Genomic DNA, 20,761 nt, shown 5'->3' with positions numbered 1-20,761 from the left:
ACTTTTTGCATTTCTTTTGTATTTTGACAGTTCAAGGAAAATCAGGCCCTAGCATCTTTTTTTTTTTTCAGTATAATAAAACTGTATATACAGAATATTTTCAAGGAGACAAGATATGCCATGTTTATTTTTATTTTAATCTTTCAGGCTGTTTGAGAGCCAGTGACTGGAGTTTGCAGAGCACTGACTATAACATGAATCTCTTAACAAACTCCATGACTGGCATTCACTTACAATTTACAGCATTCCTTCATGTTCATAAGGATTATCTTTTTCTGGGATTCACCCAATATTTCCCTAATGTGCTTCATTTTTAGGTGATATCTTTATGCTTCCTAAATATTTTTTTTTTATTTCTTTCACCAATAAGCTGCTAGTGTGAATCTCACCATGATGCGGGGGCTGTTCCTGTGGTTTGATATTTCCTCTCTACTGTCCATATGCAAATATTCCTTCATGACCAAAGTACAGCTTGAATTCTATAATATTTCCAACACTTATAAAAGGTCAGTTTTCAATAATTATTTGAAATAAGACTTGGTTATTAAAAACTGGGATGATGTAGTCTAGCAGAACACCTTGACTGAGCCAGGCCTGTTCCAGATAGCTTTATTTTCTGGATGGATTCGGAAGATTTCTGTTTGTTTTTTAAGATAGACTTCTTGTCAGATTGGTCAGTATTAATCAATGGAAGCTGATGTCATAATTTTCTGGTTAAAGACCAATAATTCTCTGAACTCCACTGTCTATAGGTGGTTCTGATTAATGCACAGTTTCTTGTATAGAATTCCTTCTTACTTAGTGGTGATCTGGGTACATCACTATAATGAAGTATGATAACTGGAATAATGAAATCTGCACATTCCTGTAAGGCTTTGAAGCAACATGTTGTAGAAAGCAATGTATATATTATATAGCGTGCAGTGTTTTATGTGACTAATTTGAACTTTTCATGATTAGAATGAGATATGAATCTTAAGGTTCTTGTATATCAGCATGAAGAAGATGGTGGTGCCTGTGACAGGGAACATTTTGCTTTGGAAGGAGGAAGCTGGAATTATAGTTTGCACCCCTCCTGCTCTACCTTCTTACACTAATTTGGGGAGGGTTGGTTTCCATAAAGGCAACTTTAACATAATGAATCATTCGGAGATGACATTGAAAGGGCTCTCTTTGATTATTGAATTAAACCACCTGCATTAAGCAGGAAAGCGCCTACTCTGTTCCTTACATGAACATATCTAATCTTTCTTGAACACATCTAATGAATGTGCCTTAATTATCTTGATATGCAAATTATTCCACTGTTTGATTGTCCTCTGCAATAAGAAGTTTTCCTTGCTTTCCAAGAGAAATGTAACCTTTTAAAAGAAGAACGACTTCAAGCCATTATTGCTTTTGTTAATATAGCTTTCAGTGTGATGACATTTATTTTTTATACTATTAACCTTTTAAGTATTATTTTGGTATTACTGCATTCCCATGACCTCTAGGCATTATTTTTCTGGGTGATGCAAATTGAGTTCAATAATATATCTCTGTGTAAACCACATTCTGGAATCCAAAGTATAAATTACAAACCTTTGCTAATAAAATTTTACAATCAGGTAAAAATTAGAAATGAATATTTATGCATTTCATTTATCTTCTTTATATTTCATTAACATCCTAGAAAATGGAAAACCTTATTTAATAAAATGATTGGGAATTATTTTGTAAACTTTTGCTTTCATTATAATTTAACTCTGATTTGTTTTCACTGCTAGTGTACTGAGAGTACCTAGAATACAATATTCTCAAGTTCATCAAACTTCTGGAATGAAATGTGCCCTCATTTAAGCATAGATGGATTATGGTAGTCTATAGAAGAGGTTCATTTACCTTGGGGCACACAAAACGAGCTGCTTTTTTTTTTTTTCAATTACTATTATTTAGGAACTTTTTGGTTAGCTTTAGTAGTAAATTAGTAACTCTTTACATGAGGACTGTGTTAGCCGGGGTTAAGCTAGTGTATTCCATGAACAAATTGGAATAAATTTTTGCTCCTGAATTCAGAGTTAGTATGTGGCCTTCAGCTGTATTATTTTGTTCCTTGTATGCTTCTACTGAAGATACCCCAGTCTTTTTTGTTTTGTTTTGTTCTTATGTTGATATATTTTGTATGTGAAGTTGATTATGGTTTACTTATTTAGCATTTTGAAGTTGACAGTAAGATTAGAATTTAGCTGTCCTTTTGGCTACCCTTCCCTTGGATCCATGAGCAGTGACACAGTAGAGCAATGACACATCTCAGAATCTGAATCTGAGATTTTGGGTATTTGGAAATTAGAAAAGTATAAATTTATATCTTCCCTCCCTACTCATCTCCCTCCCCCTCCCAGCCCTGAGAAGAGAAAAAAACATAGATTATATGATTGTAACTGAGCCATCAACTCAAGTTTGCATGCTGCCTTCAGGTAGAGTAATGCATAGCTTCTAGGCATTGGGGGCACCTGATGACAGAATGAGACTTCTTGTTGCTGCCTTGTGGTAAATTAGTGACATTTTTGTGCCTACTTTCCCTTTTCCTGGAAATGTAAATACAGATAGATAGATAGAAATAGATAGATAGATGGATGCCTTATTAGCAACACGACCTCTGAGGTATCATTTTTAGTCTCTTTGTACTTGTTCTATCTGTAAAAAACTTAAGTCAGAGAGCTGGAGACATTATTTTAAAATTTCTGGATTACAGAGAGTTTCATATTAAGCCATTACATGGATTTGATGTATTAGAAGGAGATTTGAAGTCTTTTGTGGTTGAGTTTTCTAAATTGGGACCCTTCCTGGGCAAGAGCCAGTGAAGAGGGGAGCTATTTGAGTCCTAGAGCTGTCATGAGGGCTCACTCAGTATGTATGACAGAGAGAGCAATTTGTTCTCTAGTTGCTCTTCTCTGGGTAAACAAGGCCATGGAAGGACATCACTGTTAATAGAGTAAAATCTCTATCAACAAATAGATTTGATAGGCCTTGATTGGGCTTGGGTACTTCTTAAAATTAAGATTTGTGGAGCGCCTGGTTGGCTAAGTCAGTTAAGTGTCAGACTCTTTATTTTGGCTCAAGTCATGATCTCAGGGGCATGAGATGGAGTTCTGTGTCAGGCTCTGCTCTGGCCACGGAGCCTGCTTGAGATTCTCTCTCTCCTCTCCCTCTGCCCATCCTCCCCACACTGTGTAGGCACATGTACTCTCTCTCAAACAAACAAACAAACAAACATCCTGTGAGATAGAAAATATGTACTCCAAGCTTTTTTAACGTGACCCCAGTCCCATCATTTTTAGATAGACAACCAAGACATAGTTAATTATCATACCAATATTTGTTCCTGGGTGCGCAATTACCGTCCCACTACCTTTTCCTACCGAATCCCAATTACCTTACCTTTTTCCTAAAAGTTTTGAGTCCCGTTTTTTTCTGAAGCTACTCTGATACCCTTGAATGATGGTAGATCCCCTTCTCCGCCAAAGACCCCAGTTTCTGTTTTGAATTACAAACAGGTTTCCTAGAAGCTGGATTAAATCACATTTCAACAGACTACTTGTGTCATGCTACCAGTCCTCCTCTTCCCTGTTCATTCTGAGCTAGTGTCCTACAACAGGTCTCTGGTGCCTTGACTGTCCTAGTTTCAAGGCTGTTTACCTATTTTTGGTACAGGTTAGGGAGGCTTTTTACATCACCTCCTTTGCTTCCACTTCATAATTCTGATGTCTGGGTTTGTCCACTATTTCAAAGTGCTCTTTATTATTCCTCATTTGGATGATAGTTATGCAAAATGGGTTCCTGGTGAGCTGACTGATACCTGGATCCAGTGATGTGTATGTAATTTAAGCATCCACCATAGCCTTCAGTCCATTTAAAGCATACTGGCTGCTTTGCTGATTATATATAAAAAATACACAGTTATTTTCATAAGTGCACTGGTATCTCTCAAATGGGGAAGAAGAGAAAACAACTGCGAAGGAGGAGAGCATGAGCATAATAGACTTGACACTAGAGTAAGTAGTTATCTTGTAAGAAAAGCTCTGTGGAATCATTTGAGACTCTCTATGCATAGAAAGTTGCTCTGTAAGAACTTGTCCAATTATACTTCTCCAACTTCTGCATAATCACACCCCTTATTCCCCAGTGCCTCAAATTGTAAAAAGCAAACAAATAAACAAAAAAATTCTTGATTTAGTGGAAATTTTTCCCTGAGGTTATTTAGAGGAAACATAATTTAGAGGAAAGGATGTTGCTTCATAGAAGGCCTATGTTTATCTCTGTTGCTAATTTGCTGTGTGACCTTAGGGAAGTCACTTTATATCTTTGGACTTCAATTTCCCCATCTCAACAATGAAAGATTTGAACTGTATTCACCAAGTCTCTTGCTACTTTTAACTTTCTTGGCTTCAAAGTTAAAATTGTCTTAGTCCAATTCAACCTAGCCTGGTAGTGTTGTTTGAGTTTCATATGGTAGTTTGAATACTAATGAACTGCCAGATGAAAGTTAACTGCTTAAAGTTAGTAGGCACACAAATCTGCTAATGGCTGGACCTGACACTGCTCCATGTGTTGGTAAATTCACCATCAGACCTGCCTGCCTTAAAGGTCCTCTTGCCATTCTATTACCAAAAAGTCATAAAATATTCTCAATTCTGAGAAGTTAGTTAGTTAACCTGCCTGGGTTATATGGGAGGTAGGTAGAAAAGCTGAACTTAACTACAAAATCTGGGCCAGAGAGCCTGCATTCTGATAACTATTATACCATCTTTTTCTGCATAGGGATTCAAGTACTAGATAGGATTAAGCAATTAGATTTTTTTTTTTAATTTTCATTATTTAAAAAAAAGATTATTTATTTGACAGACAGAGATCATAAGTAGGGAGAGAGAGAGGGGGAAGCAGGCTCCCTGCTGAGCAGAGTCCCCCCCACCCCCCGCAATGTGGGGCTCAATCCCAGGACCCTGGGATCATGACCTGAGCTGAAGGCAGAGGCTTTAACCCACTGAGCCACCCAGGAGCCCCCTAAGCAGTTAGATTTTAAGGACCTTTGAATCTTGAGATTTTGATTCTCTTTGTGAGGCTGATAGTGTATAGATGAGGCAAAGCTTTTCTATGTGCTTGTCTTGACAGGTTTGGAGACTTTAATTTTTTTTTTGTATTTTGCTTCCACTTATTAAATATAGTGATGAGGACATTTTAAAAACTTATTATTATAATTTGTTTTTCTTTGAATCAAAATAGCACTTTAAAAACAATAGCTTTCATTTCTTAGACTTTAGAAATCATGACACTTTAGCAAATATTGGTGATAAATTTATATTCTGACACATCATGAATATATTTATTGTTATTGAACAATATAATAGTAGTGTAAAGTGGCAGGATGTTGCTCCAACTTTGAGAATGCTATATAAATCTAATATATTCTACCAAGTATCAGCTTTAATAAAAGAGAAAAAGAATATAAAGCCGTTTTACTATTAGAATTACTGATACTTTTATCAGGAATAATCTGTTGTTAATTGGAACCAAATTCAGTATTTTCATTTATATAAGCTTCTTTAAACCACTGCTTTCCCTTGAAATATGTCACGTTGGAGAAAAAACACACTTTTTTTCTTTGAGAAAGAACCTGTGAATGTTAGCAATTTAGTTTTCAGCAATATTAAAAATGTTAGATTTCCTTTGTTAGCAAGAAGTTATTGGAACCCAGATTAAGTAAAGCTTTATCTGTCAGTCACCCAATAATACTGAAGGTAGTAAGTGTCTTACACAACACAAATGGCAGGTGGTTTTTGACCCATCAAAAAAGAGTTGTTTGGAGTGGGGAATCGGAAAAAGCAGTTCATATCTAGCTCTTACAAATAACTTAATATACTATATTACAATACTTGTGTGTATGTAATTTTTGTGATAGTACTTGAATGCTTAATAGAAACTTGAAATATATAAAATGCAGTGCATACAAAAGGGGGTGTGTGGAGCCATCTGTTCTGACAGAGAAGAGTGATCATGACGTGGCTGAGTTGCTCGTACACAGTGATTTAAACCAAACAAAAACAACTTTTAGTTGGTTTTATTATTGTTTATAGCTTCTCTACAGCCATTGTATCCCATTAATTTCCTTAATTTAAAGACTATCAGGGACACACTTGTTGTTGAAGAAATTGGGCTTATGACACATTACAGTAGGGAGAAACACACACCACGGAGAACCATCAAATGTCTCAGTAAGAGAATATTCAAAAGAACATTTTTTTAAGGATTTGGGCTTTGTTGGAGTGATTTGGGATAGGGTTTAAGGAAACAGAAGCTTGCTATAGATTGGGGGTTGTCAGAAATCAGGGACAAACTTATAATTTGGTATCCCAATAAATCTTATATGGAGGGAGGGTAGACTAGAGTGAGGATAAAGCTGTGATTGGTAAGACAGTATAACTAAAATGGGAAACAAAGGCAAAAACAAAATGACAGCATACAATGTAATAAGAGGGAGCACATTTAATGTAGCCTCACTAATGAGTGGAGGAAAGGGAAAAAGAGGCTAATATTCTGTCCCTGCAGCTACATTGGACAGCAGGTAGGGAAGTTGATTTATGCAGCTGCTTAGAGAGGCCATTTCCCAGTCATTTCTCCCAGCAGCGATGACTTCTACCTGTATGTGTTTCAACTCTATTATGTAGAGCAAGATTCCATTCCTGACCTATGGTCTCTGCTTGTTTCAGTTCCTTACATCTTATCTGACTTCTGCAGCTCCAGCCTGTAGTTCTCCTCTGTGTGCAGTAATGACTGCCCGTTCATATTCTTGGTCAAGGTGCAGTTGGCAACCCAGACAAATTAGAGCAGTAGTGTACTATAGCTGCTCTGGGACAGAGTAGAGATAATCTATATGCAGTTAGGTCAAGTGGGAATTGATAGTAAGCATCCCTGGAAAAAGCTAGTTGCAAATGCTAAGGTTACTGGAGTTTTGCTAGGGGTCAGATCTTGATGGAATTAGTTTGGGATGACTATATAAAGGAGGTGATTTTTGAGCATTGATATTGAAGAGAGTAATGGCATTTAGTATTTATTATTATACTTAGATGAATGAGAATAAGAACCTAAAAATGGTGTCAGTGGTCATCATGACTGGATTTTCAGAATTAAAAATTGAAATACAAGACAGTTATTTCGACAAGATGTTTGATATTTAATAGTAAGAGTAGTTACTGTATGTTGAGTAGTTAGGTGATAGTGTCCTAAGGGCTTTATATATTATTCATTTCTTACAATAACTCTTTGAAGATGTAGTTATAACTCCACCCTGTAGAAAGGTGGGGTCTAAGTCCCACCCTCTTGATATGTGCAAGCCTTGGTGACTTACTGTTGAATAGATTGCGCTGACAGTCATATGGCATGACTCCCCAGACTAGGTTAGAAATAGTGATACAGCTTTTGTCTGGCTCTTTCTGGGGGCCTGTACCTTTAGAGACCACGCAAGAAGTCCAACTAGTCTGAAGGTCAAATCCTGGAGAGGAAAGATCATGTGAAGAGATCACACAGAGGTGGATGAAAATGTCCAAGAAACGCCAGCTTCCAGCCCCAGATTCTTGAAGCGTTCACATTTGTGAATAAACAAGTCTATGGGATGACTCCAACCTTAATCACTGACTTACCGGCAACCTCGTGGGAGACCCTGAGACAGAACCACCCAGACCAGATTCTCCCGAATTCCTGATTCACAGAAGCCATTGAAGATAAATGATTATAGTTGTTTTAAGAACTGTTTTAGGGTGATTTTTATACAAGAAATAACCAGTACAAGTTGCATCTTGGTATTGCATTAGGGCTAATAACAAAATGGAATTCGTGTCTCAAAGTGGGTAAAGTTCCTCTCTGGCAATGCAAGGTAACAAAAAGATTTAGAAGGTTCATGTTATTGGAATTATGGCATCTTTTACTGGTGAGAGCGATTTTATTATAGTGCTATGGAAGGAGAAAAGCACTGGATCTGGAGACAGAAAACCTACCTTTGAATTTTAAACCAGTTCTGCCAGTTCTACCTGTGTGACAAGAGGGAAGCTGCAGAACCTCCTGACTGTTACTTTGTTCTTGCTGAAAACAAAGATACAGAACTTTGGTATTCAATTCTTGGCAACACATCTTAACAACAGCATCTAGAAACTGGAGTGAATCAAAGGAGAGAGATGAAGGGTCAGGAAACCATGTTAAATAGGAAATGGGTGTAGAAACTGGAGGGGTGTCCCCTAGAAAAGAACTATTAATTCAATCCCTCCCTTCAGAATTTGAGTAACTCTAACACGGAAGAGGAAATAGATTGATTTTGCATATCTTTTGAGGGCAAATGGGAAACAATAGGTGAAAATGATGAGGATCTAGATTTCAGTTGATGCAAGGATTCCTTTTTACATAATTAAATTTGTTAGAAAATATTATTTGAGAGCCTTCGGCTGCAGAAGTGCCAAGGAAAGAAAGCTTGGTTATTTTTTTCTGGGTTCAATACAGGGAGATTATAATACACTAACTCTCTAGACATCTTCAAGAGGGCCATGTACTAAATGATACAATATATCCTTTTTCCCATTTAATACATCTTTCTTTGTAAATGAATTATTTCTACAACATGTTTTTGGTATTCATAGTCAGTCTTGACAACAATATTTACTTTCTGTTTAAAAGGAGTATTTGTTATAGAACATTTGCAAAATATGGATGACTTCAAAAAGAAAATTAAAGCTACCTATTATCCCAATACTCAGAAGACCATTTATGTTTTGTTGGATATTCTGGTGTCTTTTCTTCTCTTCTGTACATAACTTTTTCTAAAAAAAAAAAGTATATTGATGTTTCTTACTCACTTACTTTTTACCAATAATACATTATGAATATTCCCACATCACTATATTTTCTGTAAAAATATGATTTTCAGTAGTTTCAAATCATTTTACCCTCTGGATGAAATCCTAATGCCCTCAGAATGATCTCTAAAATTGGTCATGTAGGTTGCCTGTAATTGATCATTATTATAAACAACTCTGTCTTCACCATATATAATATTGTTTTTAATGGCTGCATGGTATTCCTCTGAGTAGCTATATCATCTTCTATTAAATGAATCCCTTTTTAAAGAAAATTTCAGTTTTCAATATTTTGCTTAAATAAGCAATCCCATCACTGTTAGAACAAATCTTTACTCTTGGCCTTATATTTTAAGTTGTTTTTGACATATTTGGTGAGTAGTTGTTTCAAGTTCAGCAGCTGATGATGTACTTAACATTTTGTTGGGCGCTCTTGGCAGGGGCATATTGAAGAAACATGAGACATGGCCCCAATTCTTTAAGTGTTAAAATTTAGTTACAGATATGACTAATACCTGCAAAATAGTAATGAATAATTTATCTCAGTATATTATTAAATGCTAAGTTGTGTGGTTCTGATGTGCTTCAATGTGTAGTTCAGGGGGTAGGAGGATAGCGAGGCCCACTCTAGTCAGGCAGGACTTCAAGGATGAAATACAATTTGATCTGAGCTTTGAGAAGTGGGTTGAGTGACTAGTCAAAGAAAATGTAGCCATTCTAGAGGAAAAGAACATGAAGCACAAAAGCTCAAAAATTTATATTTACATTACCATGAGAAGGCTATTTAAGTCTAATGTTTTTCTATTGCCACTGCTGAAAAATCTGTTTTGACTAACAACCTCTGAAAAACCTGGGCAATATTTATTTTAAAACATTTTTCCAGTTTTATTGAGATATAATTGACAAATAACATATGAAAGTGTAGAACGTAATTATTTGGCACATGTATATATTGTGAAATGATTATCAGAATAAGTTTGGTTGACATCCATCGCCTTGTATATGTTTTGTCTTTAATATTTACTTTTCTACCCCTTCAGACATGGAAACATCTTAATTAAATATTTTTAATTTGTGACGATTGCTTGTGTTTTCTAGAAACTTTGCCTAATGACTATATTTTTGTACTACTGTGTGCTTTTTCAGGCACCTGCCTATCATTTTGCATTGTATTTAATTGACTTCCAGCAAGAAGCTCTTTAGATAATCTGAATCAATGTTGCTTTAGTTCTTCTGTTGTGACTGGGATCCTTTTAAGTAATATTTCAAGAATTATCTTCACTGTTAGGTTTGGTGTACTACTGAGGTTGGGGTTGAGAGAAAACAAGCTTCAAGTAACTTGCCTTTGAATAAACTAATGCTAACTCTGTTTCCATATGCTCTGCTGGTTGTGATGTTCATTTGCTCAGTCATGTTATACAGTGGTTGTTTTCATAAGAAAGAACAAAAGAAGTAATCTCCTTTATGTTATTTTTTAAAAAATTAAAACTAACCAACCTTCTTAAAATTTTTCATAATTCTATTCATATTGTAGCATTCAGGCAAAACTTTTATTTCATTGCTTTCATAGGGATCAGTGTTTCTTGAAGTGGGATGCATCAGAATGAAAGGACCTATACATTGGAATCACTTGGGGTATTTATCAAACACCATATTCCTGGGCTCCATTGGGGGCGATGAGGGAGGTGAGGGAATCTGCATTTTAACATATTTGCTAGGGAATTCTAAATATTGAAGTTTGAGAACCATTGCTTTAGGGAAATGCTATCTCGCATCTCTCCGTGGCTATGCTGCTGTGCGTCAAGACACAACAGATACCCTCGTTGGCCATCTTTCCTCAAACTGCTATTTCATAGGACCTGTTTCATTTTTAGGAAATTACATAATAAGTTGAGCTTTTTTTTCCGTTAATAAAACTTACATAAATATTGCCTAGCCTCTTAAAAAGAACCCTAGAGATGCTTTGTCAAGTTTCTTTTTCTAATTTGGTATTACTGCCTTTTACCCAACAGTACCCTCTTCGTTGTAAATGTTTGGACTTAAGTGCCCCTTTACACAGATCAATTGCCTGTAGGCTTCCATTCATGAGAGGCTATTATCTGTTAAGTTTTAGAAAGTTAACAAGTGAGGCAGGACATGGTAAAATTTGCACATTCCCTTGTTCCTAAGAATGGTATAAGGGGACTTAGATGACTTATGCCATTGATGATTTTTTTTTTTTTTAAGATTTTGTTTATTCATTTGACAGACAGAGATCACAAGTAGGCAGAGAGGCAGACAGAGAGAGAGGAAGGGAAGCAGGCTCCTCGCCAAGCAGAGAGCCCTGTACAGGGCTCGATCCCAGTACCCTGAGATCATGACCTAAGCTGAAGGCAGAGGCCCTAACCCACTGAGCCACCCAGGCACATCCATTGATGATTTTATCCACTGCTTATGTTGGTGCCTGGTTACATATTGCAAGTAGTTCTTATCACTTTTTTGGAAAAATCATGACTTTTCAGCTTCTTATTCTCTGCTTCTGGGGAGTGTTTAGCCACTTTGCAGATTATGGGGCTGAGGACAGTGTGGGTCATTGGTGTGGGAACCTATGGTGATTGTCTGTGGTGTAGGATGGTGGTGGCTACATTCCCATAGGTTAAAAAAAACAAGACAAAACAACAATAACAACAACAAAAAACAAAGAAAGTAGTCTATCTCACAAAGGACATGAGTAAATAAAACTTTAAGTTGTCCCTTAGACAGGAGAGCCATTTTTAATATCTTTTAATTTCAGTTTAGGAGTGATGGGAAAGCCCTTTGTATTATGGTCAATGTTGGCTTATTTGTAGGTAACCCACTTCCACATGAGTTGTTTTGACTTGGTTTTTAATCTCTTAGGTTAGTCAAAATATTTGTTGTTGTTGTTGTTTTTGATTTATAGGCTACAATACAAGACTAGTTTGCACTTGAAATGAAAGTGACAGAAGCATGATTTATCCAATGGTGATACTGGTTCAAAAAAAAGTCTAGGTCAAATTTCTGATCAGAACATTACTAAGAGATTGAAATGACTTTGGAAAACACATTTCTGAGTTTTTTTTTTTTTTTAAGGGTATTTATTCATTTGAAAGAGAGTGAAGGAAGAGAGAGAGCATGAGCAGGAGGGAGGGACAGGGGGAGAAGCAGACTGCCCTGCTGAGCAGGGAGCCCAATGAGGGGCTCAATCCCAGGACCCTGAGATCTTGACCTGAGCCAGAGGCAGACACTTAGCTGACTGAGCCACCCAGGCACCCCCATTTCTGAGTTTTCATTTGCATAAAGCAGAGAATGACCTGACATCCCAAGAAGTCACTAACCATGACTGGCATCTAAAAGAAGGGGTTCCTCTGCACTATGCTATAGAGTTATTGTAAACATTGAATGAAATAAAACATCTTTTCTAGATCTGGGAGCAAGATAAAGAGGAGCTCTCTTTCCTGCCCCTGCCCTACTCCATTTATTTTATCCTTTTCAATTTATTTCAGTACAAATGTAATGAGTGTCTGTTCTGTGCTAGGCATTGTGTAGTACTGGGAATAATAATAAAAAAAAAAAAAGACTGATTTGGCTTACCATATTTTTAACAGCTTTTTTAAACTACAGTACACATACACATGATTTACCCATTTAATGTATACAATTCAATGGTTTTTAGTATATGCTCCGGCTTCACAGTATTCAGTTTACTTTAAGAGTCATAACATGTTTTACTAAACAATTCCTTAGGTCCAGAGGGGAAGAGAACCGTGTTGGTTCCATCTTTAGATCTGCTCCTTCTATCAGAATAACGGTACCTACCACTTATTAAATACCACTTCTTAGAGTTCAGTCTTGTGCCTAGTTGCTTTACAAATGTTATCTCATAATATGTTCCCAACAGCCCTGAAAACAAGTTTTATTTAACCTTCTACAATGACAAAAATACTAATTGCCTAGCATTTGTCAATTTATAGTTATCTTGAAACCGGTACTTGTCTAGGCTCCATTTTTCTTTTCTCCCTCTTTCCCACCAGGTATTATTTTAACTTTTGCCTCCTATTTCTTTCCCTAGTTCTTGAAGTTTGCTGGACGTCTTTGTGAAGGGGGAGAGAGATATAGGAGCAGTTAAGATGTTCATGTTTCTGATGAGAATCACAAAGGCCAGAAGCTTTATTTCATACCTTTTTATTGTTTTTTTTTTAAATTGGGCAAGAGAATACCCATGCCTAGACAGATGAGGTGAATGTAAGATTACTGATGGGCTGTAGCTAAATAGCAGTTGCTTCCAACACTCAGTTCCGATTTACAGAGATGTAAAAACATTTTCTTTCTATAAACTTTTAGGTGTTTGTTATTTTCAATCTCAGTTTTGCATTTTTTCCTCACAGATGGATCTAACCTTCTTACCAGTTAGCTTACCTTCTCTGTATTTTGAATTCTTGTGCAAATGTTTTGTAGCAAATTTGTCCTTTTAAAAACAATCAAGGGATTATGGACATTGGGGAGGGTATGTGCTTTGGTGAGTGCTGTGAAGTGTGTAAACCTGGTGATTCACAGACCTGTACCCCTGGGGATAAAAATATATGTTTATAAAAAATAAAAAATTAAAAAAAAATAAAAAAATATAAAAACAATCAAATAAACAAACGTAAAAACATGAAAATAAGCCACTTTCAAATGTATGTGACTAGTACTAAAGGGTAAGTGATAAAGATAAGGAACAGAAAGAATTCTTGGAGCTTTGAAAGATGTATGGCTAGGAAAAAAATGATTCCTCTCAAGCCCCAGCACACAAAAATGTTCGGGTTGGCTTACTTTCTGGTACTGATTTAGATATTTATATATTTGCTGTTGAATAATTAACATTGGATATTGAAGCTAATTTCCCTATTGTTTCTAAATTTAAGGATAATGTTATTATAATGTATATATTTTTTAGGCTGTGGGAAGAGCATTTAACAAAATTGCCAATTAAAAGAAAAACTTCACCAATCTTAATAATTAATAATTGAAGTTGAACTACTCTAAATGAAGGGTGTGAATGAATAAGAAGTCGAAGTGTCCATTTTAAAATTAAGGGTTTGAAACTCTTAGGTTGTTTTTTAATTAAGAAAAACCAGTTTTAATCATCAAGTTCAAGGGAGTTCTTTTGATAATTGCTTCTTTTAATGTTTAGTATTTTTAAAGCAGAGATGGTTAGACGCAAACAATGAATCATGGAACACTACATCAAAAACTAATGATGTACTGTATGCTGAATAACGTAACAGGAAAAAAAAAAGAAAAAAATAAAGCAGAGATGGTTAATATTTTTCGTCCTCATAATGTTATTCTGAGTTTAGGATTTTTCTCCAACGGTATGCAAAGAAACAAATGTTCTAACGGTTTTGTTTTATTTTATTTTGTTTTTCTAGGAGTCAGAGAATAATAAGTTATGTTCCCTGTATTCCTTCCGAAATACCTCTACCTCACCACATAAGCCTGACGAAGGGAGTCGGGACCGCGAGATAATGACCAGTGTTACTTTTGGAACCCCAGAACGCCGCAAAGGGAGCCTTGCCGATGTGGTGGACACACTGAAACAGAAGAAGCTTGAGGAAATGACTCGGACAGAACAAGAGGGTATGTGTGGACTTAACTGTTGGGCTTTATTCTTTCAAAGATTCCAGGCCTTAATAATAAAAAAAAAAAAAATCAGTGGGATTTCAAGGGCCAAAGTAGTGCATAATTGGCACTAGCTAGGAAAAAGTTATTCACAGGTTACCATGGTGATGGCAGATTTGATCCGTTGAGAGTATTAAGCAGATAGTTCAATTTTTCTAAAACTTTGCACATTTTATTTTGTTCTTATGATAATAAATCAAGGTTTTAAAGGGACTGCAAGCTTTATCGTGAAAAAAGGTGTAGTATGGGAACTTTTGCAGCTGCAACTTTATTTTTCATTCTTTTTCTCTCTTACTTCCTTTTGATGGACAGTGTTTTATTATGAAAAGATGAACTGTTTAAAAAGAAAAGAAAAGCAAACAGAAAATAAAAACAAAACGAATTTATTCCTCATTTTTTATAAATATTACAAATTTATAAATATTATCCTTTCACCTCCAAATTGTTGTAGAATTGAGAGTTGTTTCTAATTTGTCAAAGCTAAATGCTCAAGAGGAAAGTGCTGTAACATATGACATCTATTAGATCATCCCACAGCTACCTTCTCTACTCTCTCAAGAGATATACTTAGTTTCACTAGGTTCACCTATGTCCTAAAAAACATGAAAGAAGACTCTAATAATATTTTTAAATCAAATAAATCAAGTCTAAGTGGTTGCTGTACTATGTATGTTCTTTCGTTCTTTATGTGCAGATTTTAGACTTTGAAATGTAGGGTAGTTAACGGTTCTGGATTTATTGCGAACACTGTAAGTTAAATTTAGAGTTCTGTGGCACTGTAGAGAAATGGGAATATAAGAGAATTTTTCATGTAACTTAATTTTATTCCTATGAGGGCTTAAAAGTTTAAAAGTTTCAAATTAATTTTTGTGGATGTGTCAATCACATTAGCACAAAAGGAAGTTTCTAAAATGCATCACACACCTCCCTGACTTACCAACCGGATGATAGGACACAAAAATGTAAATTTTTTTTTTGATGATTCAGGGTCATGGTGCAGTAGACTATAAACTCCAATACCTATCTAATAATTATGTGACCCTGGGTAAGTTCTTCAGTTTACCTGAGCCACTAAATTTAAAATTTGGCGTGGTACTAGTATTTGACTTGGTAACTCAAACATTTTGAGAATTAACTATAATGATGAACATAGAAGTCTCTGATGAGCAGTCAAGTACATAAATTTGGGATATTGTGATAATTATCATATTATAAATGTCATTTGTTTTATCAGGCTACAATGTGATGATACCCCCAGAGATCATTGAGATGATTAGGACTGTTTGGCTTTATGGTTATTTCTCTGCAAATTATGAGACTTTTGAGTTCTTGTGTCTGCTTGATAACAGGTATCTTTTGGTGCATGCACCATCTGTGTGCGTGTGTGTCTGTGTGTATGTGTGTGTGTTGGGGTCTCTTCTTTCAAAATCAGATCGTAGGCTGTTACTTTTTGCATTGTGAATAATTTCTAATTTGTTTCTCTTTTAATTTATAAATTATGAAAATAGATAATCACAGCCTCTGGACCATAAGTAAAATATAAACATATATGTCTGGGTGAGTTGCTGAGAGATTCTGGGTAATATTGATGATCTTTATTTCATGGACTTTTGGCTGCACACTTTATTTTCCCCCAACGTGGCTATGTTCTAGCATAAATGAAGCTGTCAGATCAATAATCTCTAAAGAAGTGAGATTGCTAGATTATTTTAATTATGAAATACCAAAAAGATGATTTAGTCTTATAAGAAAGTGTTTTTAAAAATTCTTTAGTGAGCTCTTTAATGTAAAAATAAAGAAACTGGGGGCACCTGGGTGGCGCAGTGGGTTAAGGCCTCTGCCTTTGGCTCAGGTCATGATCCCAGGGTTCTGGGATCGAGCCCCTGAGATCGGGCTCTCTGCTCAGCAGGAGGCTTCTTCCCCCTCTCTCTCTGCCTGCCTCTCTGCCTACTTTTGATCTCTCTCTGTCAAATAAATACATAAAATCTTTAAAAAAAAATAAAATAATGAAACTGATATGCGATGTTTTTTCCCCCCTAGTGTGAACTCCTAGGAAATTTAAAATATTTTTTCTCTTGTACTCATAGTTTTTTGTTCTTCCTCTTTATTACTGTGTGTTAAAGATTTCGTACAAGAGAGACACTTGCAAGATGAGACCTCTCATTTAAGAGTACTTTATCAGTACATTCCTACTATCAAAGAATGTTTTTATGTACTTTACTGAACTTTGTTTTCTATAGTATATATATTTTAGGCATCAGAATTTCAGGCATTTTTTAGTGTACATTAATGTATATAATGTATTAAATATAAATATGAGGTGATAAAAGAATGCTCATCAAACTTACAGATTCTACAAATCTGGGAGGAACTTTGAATAAAATGCATGAAAGAAACAAAATTCAAAAGGTTTTGACAAACCAAAAATATGAACTTAAAACTAGCCAATCAAATAAAATTTAATAGATCTTATTGTTAAGTCCAGAGATCGTGACCAAAACTCCTAGCTGCACAAATAATTACTGAAGGAAATTCAAATAGCAGACACATGAATAAAAAAAAAAATAAGCGTATGAGTTTTAAGAAAGTACACTGGGCTCAGCATGATGAATAATGCCAAAAATTTGATAGTGCTGTCTCAATCAGCATTACTAGAATTACAGTATGTAGTATTCAAAAGGTGGTAGTCCCATTGAACTCCCTGCTCAATAGAATGCATCCGAATTACGGTGTTGAATTGAGAATCACCACATTTTAAGAGGGACTAAAAAACATTGGGATATTCTCAGAGGAGAACAGTTGACATGATAACAGACATATAATTACATCATAAGAGGAACGGTTAAAGGTACTAGTAATATTAGTCCTGGAGAAAATAGATGAAGGAAGACTTGATGGTTGTCATGTGGAGGAGAGATTGGGTTTATTCTATGTAGTTGCATAGGGAGGGATTGAATGAAGACCAGTGACAGGAAGTTACAAGGAACCAGATTATCATTTAAAACAATATTAACTGTCTAATAGTTGTACCTGTCCATATATGGAGTAATCTTCTTTGGAAGATAATAAATTGTCCTTGGAGGTATGTGGCAATCTTAATTGCCATTTTAATAGGGCTAGGGGACAAAAGGGTCTTTTTCTAATGCCAAAGCTCTATGAATATTTATGAATAATGTGCTTATACAATATTTCATTGTTCATCATATGTATTTTTTATAGCTATAACCAAGAACTACATAGTATCATGATTATTTTTCTACAAGTTTTCTTTTTATTTTGCAAGGTGACAGTAGAACCCAGGGATTCTTAACTTTTTTTTTTTTTTTTTTGACCATGGATTTTCTTGTTAGTCAGTGAAGCCTACAGGTTATTTCTTAGTTTAAATGCACAAAGTAAAATCCATGGAATTACAGAGAAAATGAATTTTACTAAAATATTAAATGATTCCAAAATTTTATGATATGGTAGAAAATGCTTCTTAACTAATGCATTAAACAACAAGATCTAATGAAGGGACTCAAAATATCAAAATTTTAATGTAGTGATAAACATAAAAGATATTTTAAGATATCACTAACCAGTACAATGTGCCAGAAAAATATACTGTAATTCTATTGGTTAAAGTATGACAAATATTATGAATATTTTATGGTTTTTGCCTGCATACGCAGTTTAAGGAAGTGCAAATTTTCAATTAGAGGTTTGCAAAAAGAATTTTTTCATCCAGGTTCACCATCCAAGGCCCCTTGAATCCTGTAGATGGACTCTTGGGGTCTATGGACTCTAGGTCTAGAGTCCCTATGCTACATAATATTGGGCACCCATAATGAGTAAGACAATAGTCTCTAACTTTAAAGAGTTCATATTCTTTTAAGAGGTATAGGATATATACAAAATGAACTCTAATTCAGTGTCTAATACAGGAGTTTACAGGACACATTGCACTGGCCTAGGAAGCCATGGGAAGTTTCTAAAGGGAAATGAGTCTTAGCTGGGTCTTGGGGAATGAAGGATTTAGATAGGCAGAAATGGAGGGGAGGGACATTTCAGATAGAAGGAACAGGCAGAGACCTTTAAAGTAGCCAGTAGTTCAGGTTCTAATTTAAAGTATGTGAAGATGCATATGGGATATAAGACTGAAAAGGTAGATTGTGTTCAAATCACTGAGGCCCTTTAATTCTTGGCTTAGGAGTTTGCACTTTAAAATGAAGGTCACGGAAGAATCATTGACAATTTCTTAGCTCAACATGGTGATGGATTTAGAGCTATCCTTCAGGAAGTCCATCTGGCGGCACTGTGTAGGATGTGTAGGAGCACGAGAGACACAGAGAAAATTGTTTCAGGTTAGAGATAATGAGGGCCTGAAACTAAGGCAGCAGAAATGAGAAAGGAGGAATGGGTAAATATGGAAAAGATATTAGGAGATAGAATTGTTAGGAGTTGACATTTAAGTGAGGCGACCAGGGGAGAGAAATGGTTCAAATATTGCTCAGAGTTTTTAAACTCTGGGTGAGTAGAAAGGTTGTAATTCAATTAATAAAAAAAAAAAAAATAGTAGAGGAACATTTTGGAGATGGGAGTCATGAATATTTCTATTTTCTACTTTGAGTTTGATTCCTAATTTTAATTATCTGCTTGGAGCAATACTACAGAACAAGATAATGGTATCTCTGACTCTGTAAAACTATATTTCAGGTCTATGGAGGTATAATAGCTTCACCAATATTTACTTGGCTTTGATCGTTTAAAGCCCCAAATCTCTCTCCTCAGGTAAGGCAGCTTTTACCCCAGGGGACGACATACAAGAGCTTTCAAATGCATCACTTGCCTCACTCTCACCTGTTTCCTGGTTTGAAGGCTTTACCTCATGAATGACAAGCCTGTGTGATTGACATAATAGATGACTTTTCCTGAGTCATTCTTGTCCTGGAGAGTGTTTTGACTCTATCAGACTAAATACCTTCCCCCTCACTTCCCCTCATATACAGGAACTGATCTATAAAAAGTTATTTATTATGGTCTATTTTAAAAACAACATCTACATGACAAAACATTAGGGATGTTATTCTCTTAAAGGCAGATCCTTCCATCAGCCAAATAATTGTCCAGTGTTTTATCTGCCATTCCTCAAGAAATGTGTTCTTCAGAATAGTGATTTGACTGGATTGCTGCGACACTGATGAACAAAGGTGTTCTGTCTGAAGTGCCTCCTCTGAAAGTGAGACTTGTGGGAAAATAGACAAGGTTTCTGTTTTGTTGCAAATTTAATCTTGATGTTTTTGGTCACGGGTAGGTAGGAAGATAGATGATATATGAGGGAGAGACAGACAGATGCATGGATGCAGGCATAGAATGAATATCAGAATCCACCTTTTAAAACAATATTGGTGGGTTGAATATGCAGAAAAGACTGATTATCTGTTCAGGTTAAAATGCTTCTAAGATAAAAAATCCTTCTGCTGTGATTAAATGATGAATTTTCTTTATCCTTGTGTCACCCGTCTTGTTGCCCATGTAGCTGGGCTCTAACATAAGCGACAGTTGTCAGAAAATGAATACTTTAAAAAGGACTTCTATATCTAAATACATATATTTAATCAGAGAGTCCTTTGGCTTCTGAAAATAAGTTGTCTAATGAGAATTTCATTTGAGCAGCTGCGACTGAGGAGGTCAACAGGCATTGCCTAGGAGAATATGGCCCAGCTGGTTAAATCTGGTTGTTGTCGTGATTTAAATGGTCAAGTGCTGCTTGTAATCCAGGACCGTCTGTTTGTAAAGGGAAGAGTGAGTGCTTCAGCATAATGTACAGCTGTTTTAATCTCTCTTTAATAATAGTGCTTCAGCCACTATCATGTCTTGTGTATCATACTACTAAGTGTATGATCCGAGGCCGAGTGGTCTGCTTTGGGTCAGGTTCTGGAGGCATGTGCTTGTGGGGAAAGGGATACAGTGATACAAACCTCGACTCTCTGATGAACTAAAACCTTCTTTCTCACTTTTTGGCTCTTTTAAAAGATGTATTCTTTAGGTAATAATTACTGTGATCAAGAGGGAGTGTTAAAGCTTGTAGTTGGGTAGAAACATTTAAATACGTGAACTCTGATAGAGGCCATGAACTTAACGGAAAGTATGCAGGGTTTAGGTACAGTTGCATAGGCTATTCGTTGGACAGAAATTATATTTGTCCAGTGGAATTGTGTGCCACAAGTTATCATGATAAT

At 35.8% G+C, this 20,761-nt stretch overlaps 1 protein-coding gene across 23 annotated transcripts in view; it reads left to right on the top strand.

The window, feature by feature from the left end:
• Nucleotides 1–20,761, top strand: part of SOX6 (SRY-box transcription factor 6) — a 686,491-nt gene that overhangs the window by 331,547 nt on the left and 334,183 nt on the right. For all 23 annotated transcript variants that reach the window (XM_082747252.1, XM_082747265.1, XM_082747253.1 and 20 more), the window contains one exon: nt 14,291–14,498. In XM_082747252.1, the coding sequence (XP_082603378.1) occupies nt 14,291–14,498 (208 nt within the window). The remainder of the gene's footprint in view (nt 1–14,290; nt 14,499–20,761) is intronic.

This window comes from Mustela nivalis (assembly GCF_964662115.1).
Source record: "Mustela nivalis genome assembly, chromosome: 9".
NCBI lineage: Eukaryota > Metazoa > Chordata > Mammalia > Carnivora > Mustelidae > Mustela > Mustela nivalis.
The sequence above is the reverse complement of the archived record's forward strand: the minus strand, read 5'-3'. Positions and strand labels throughout refer to the sequence as shown.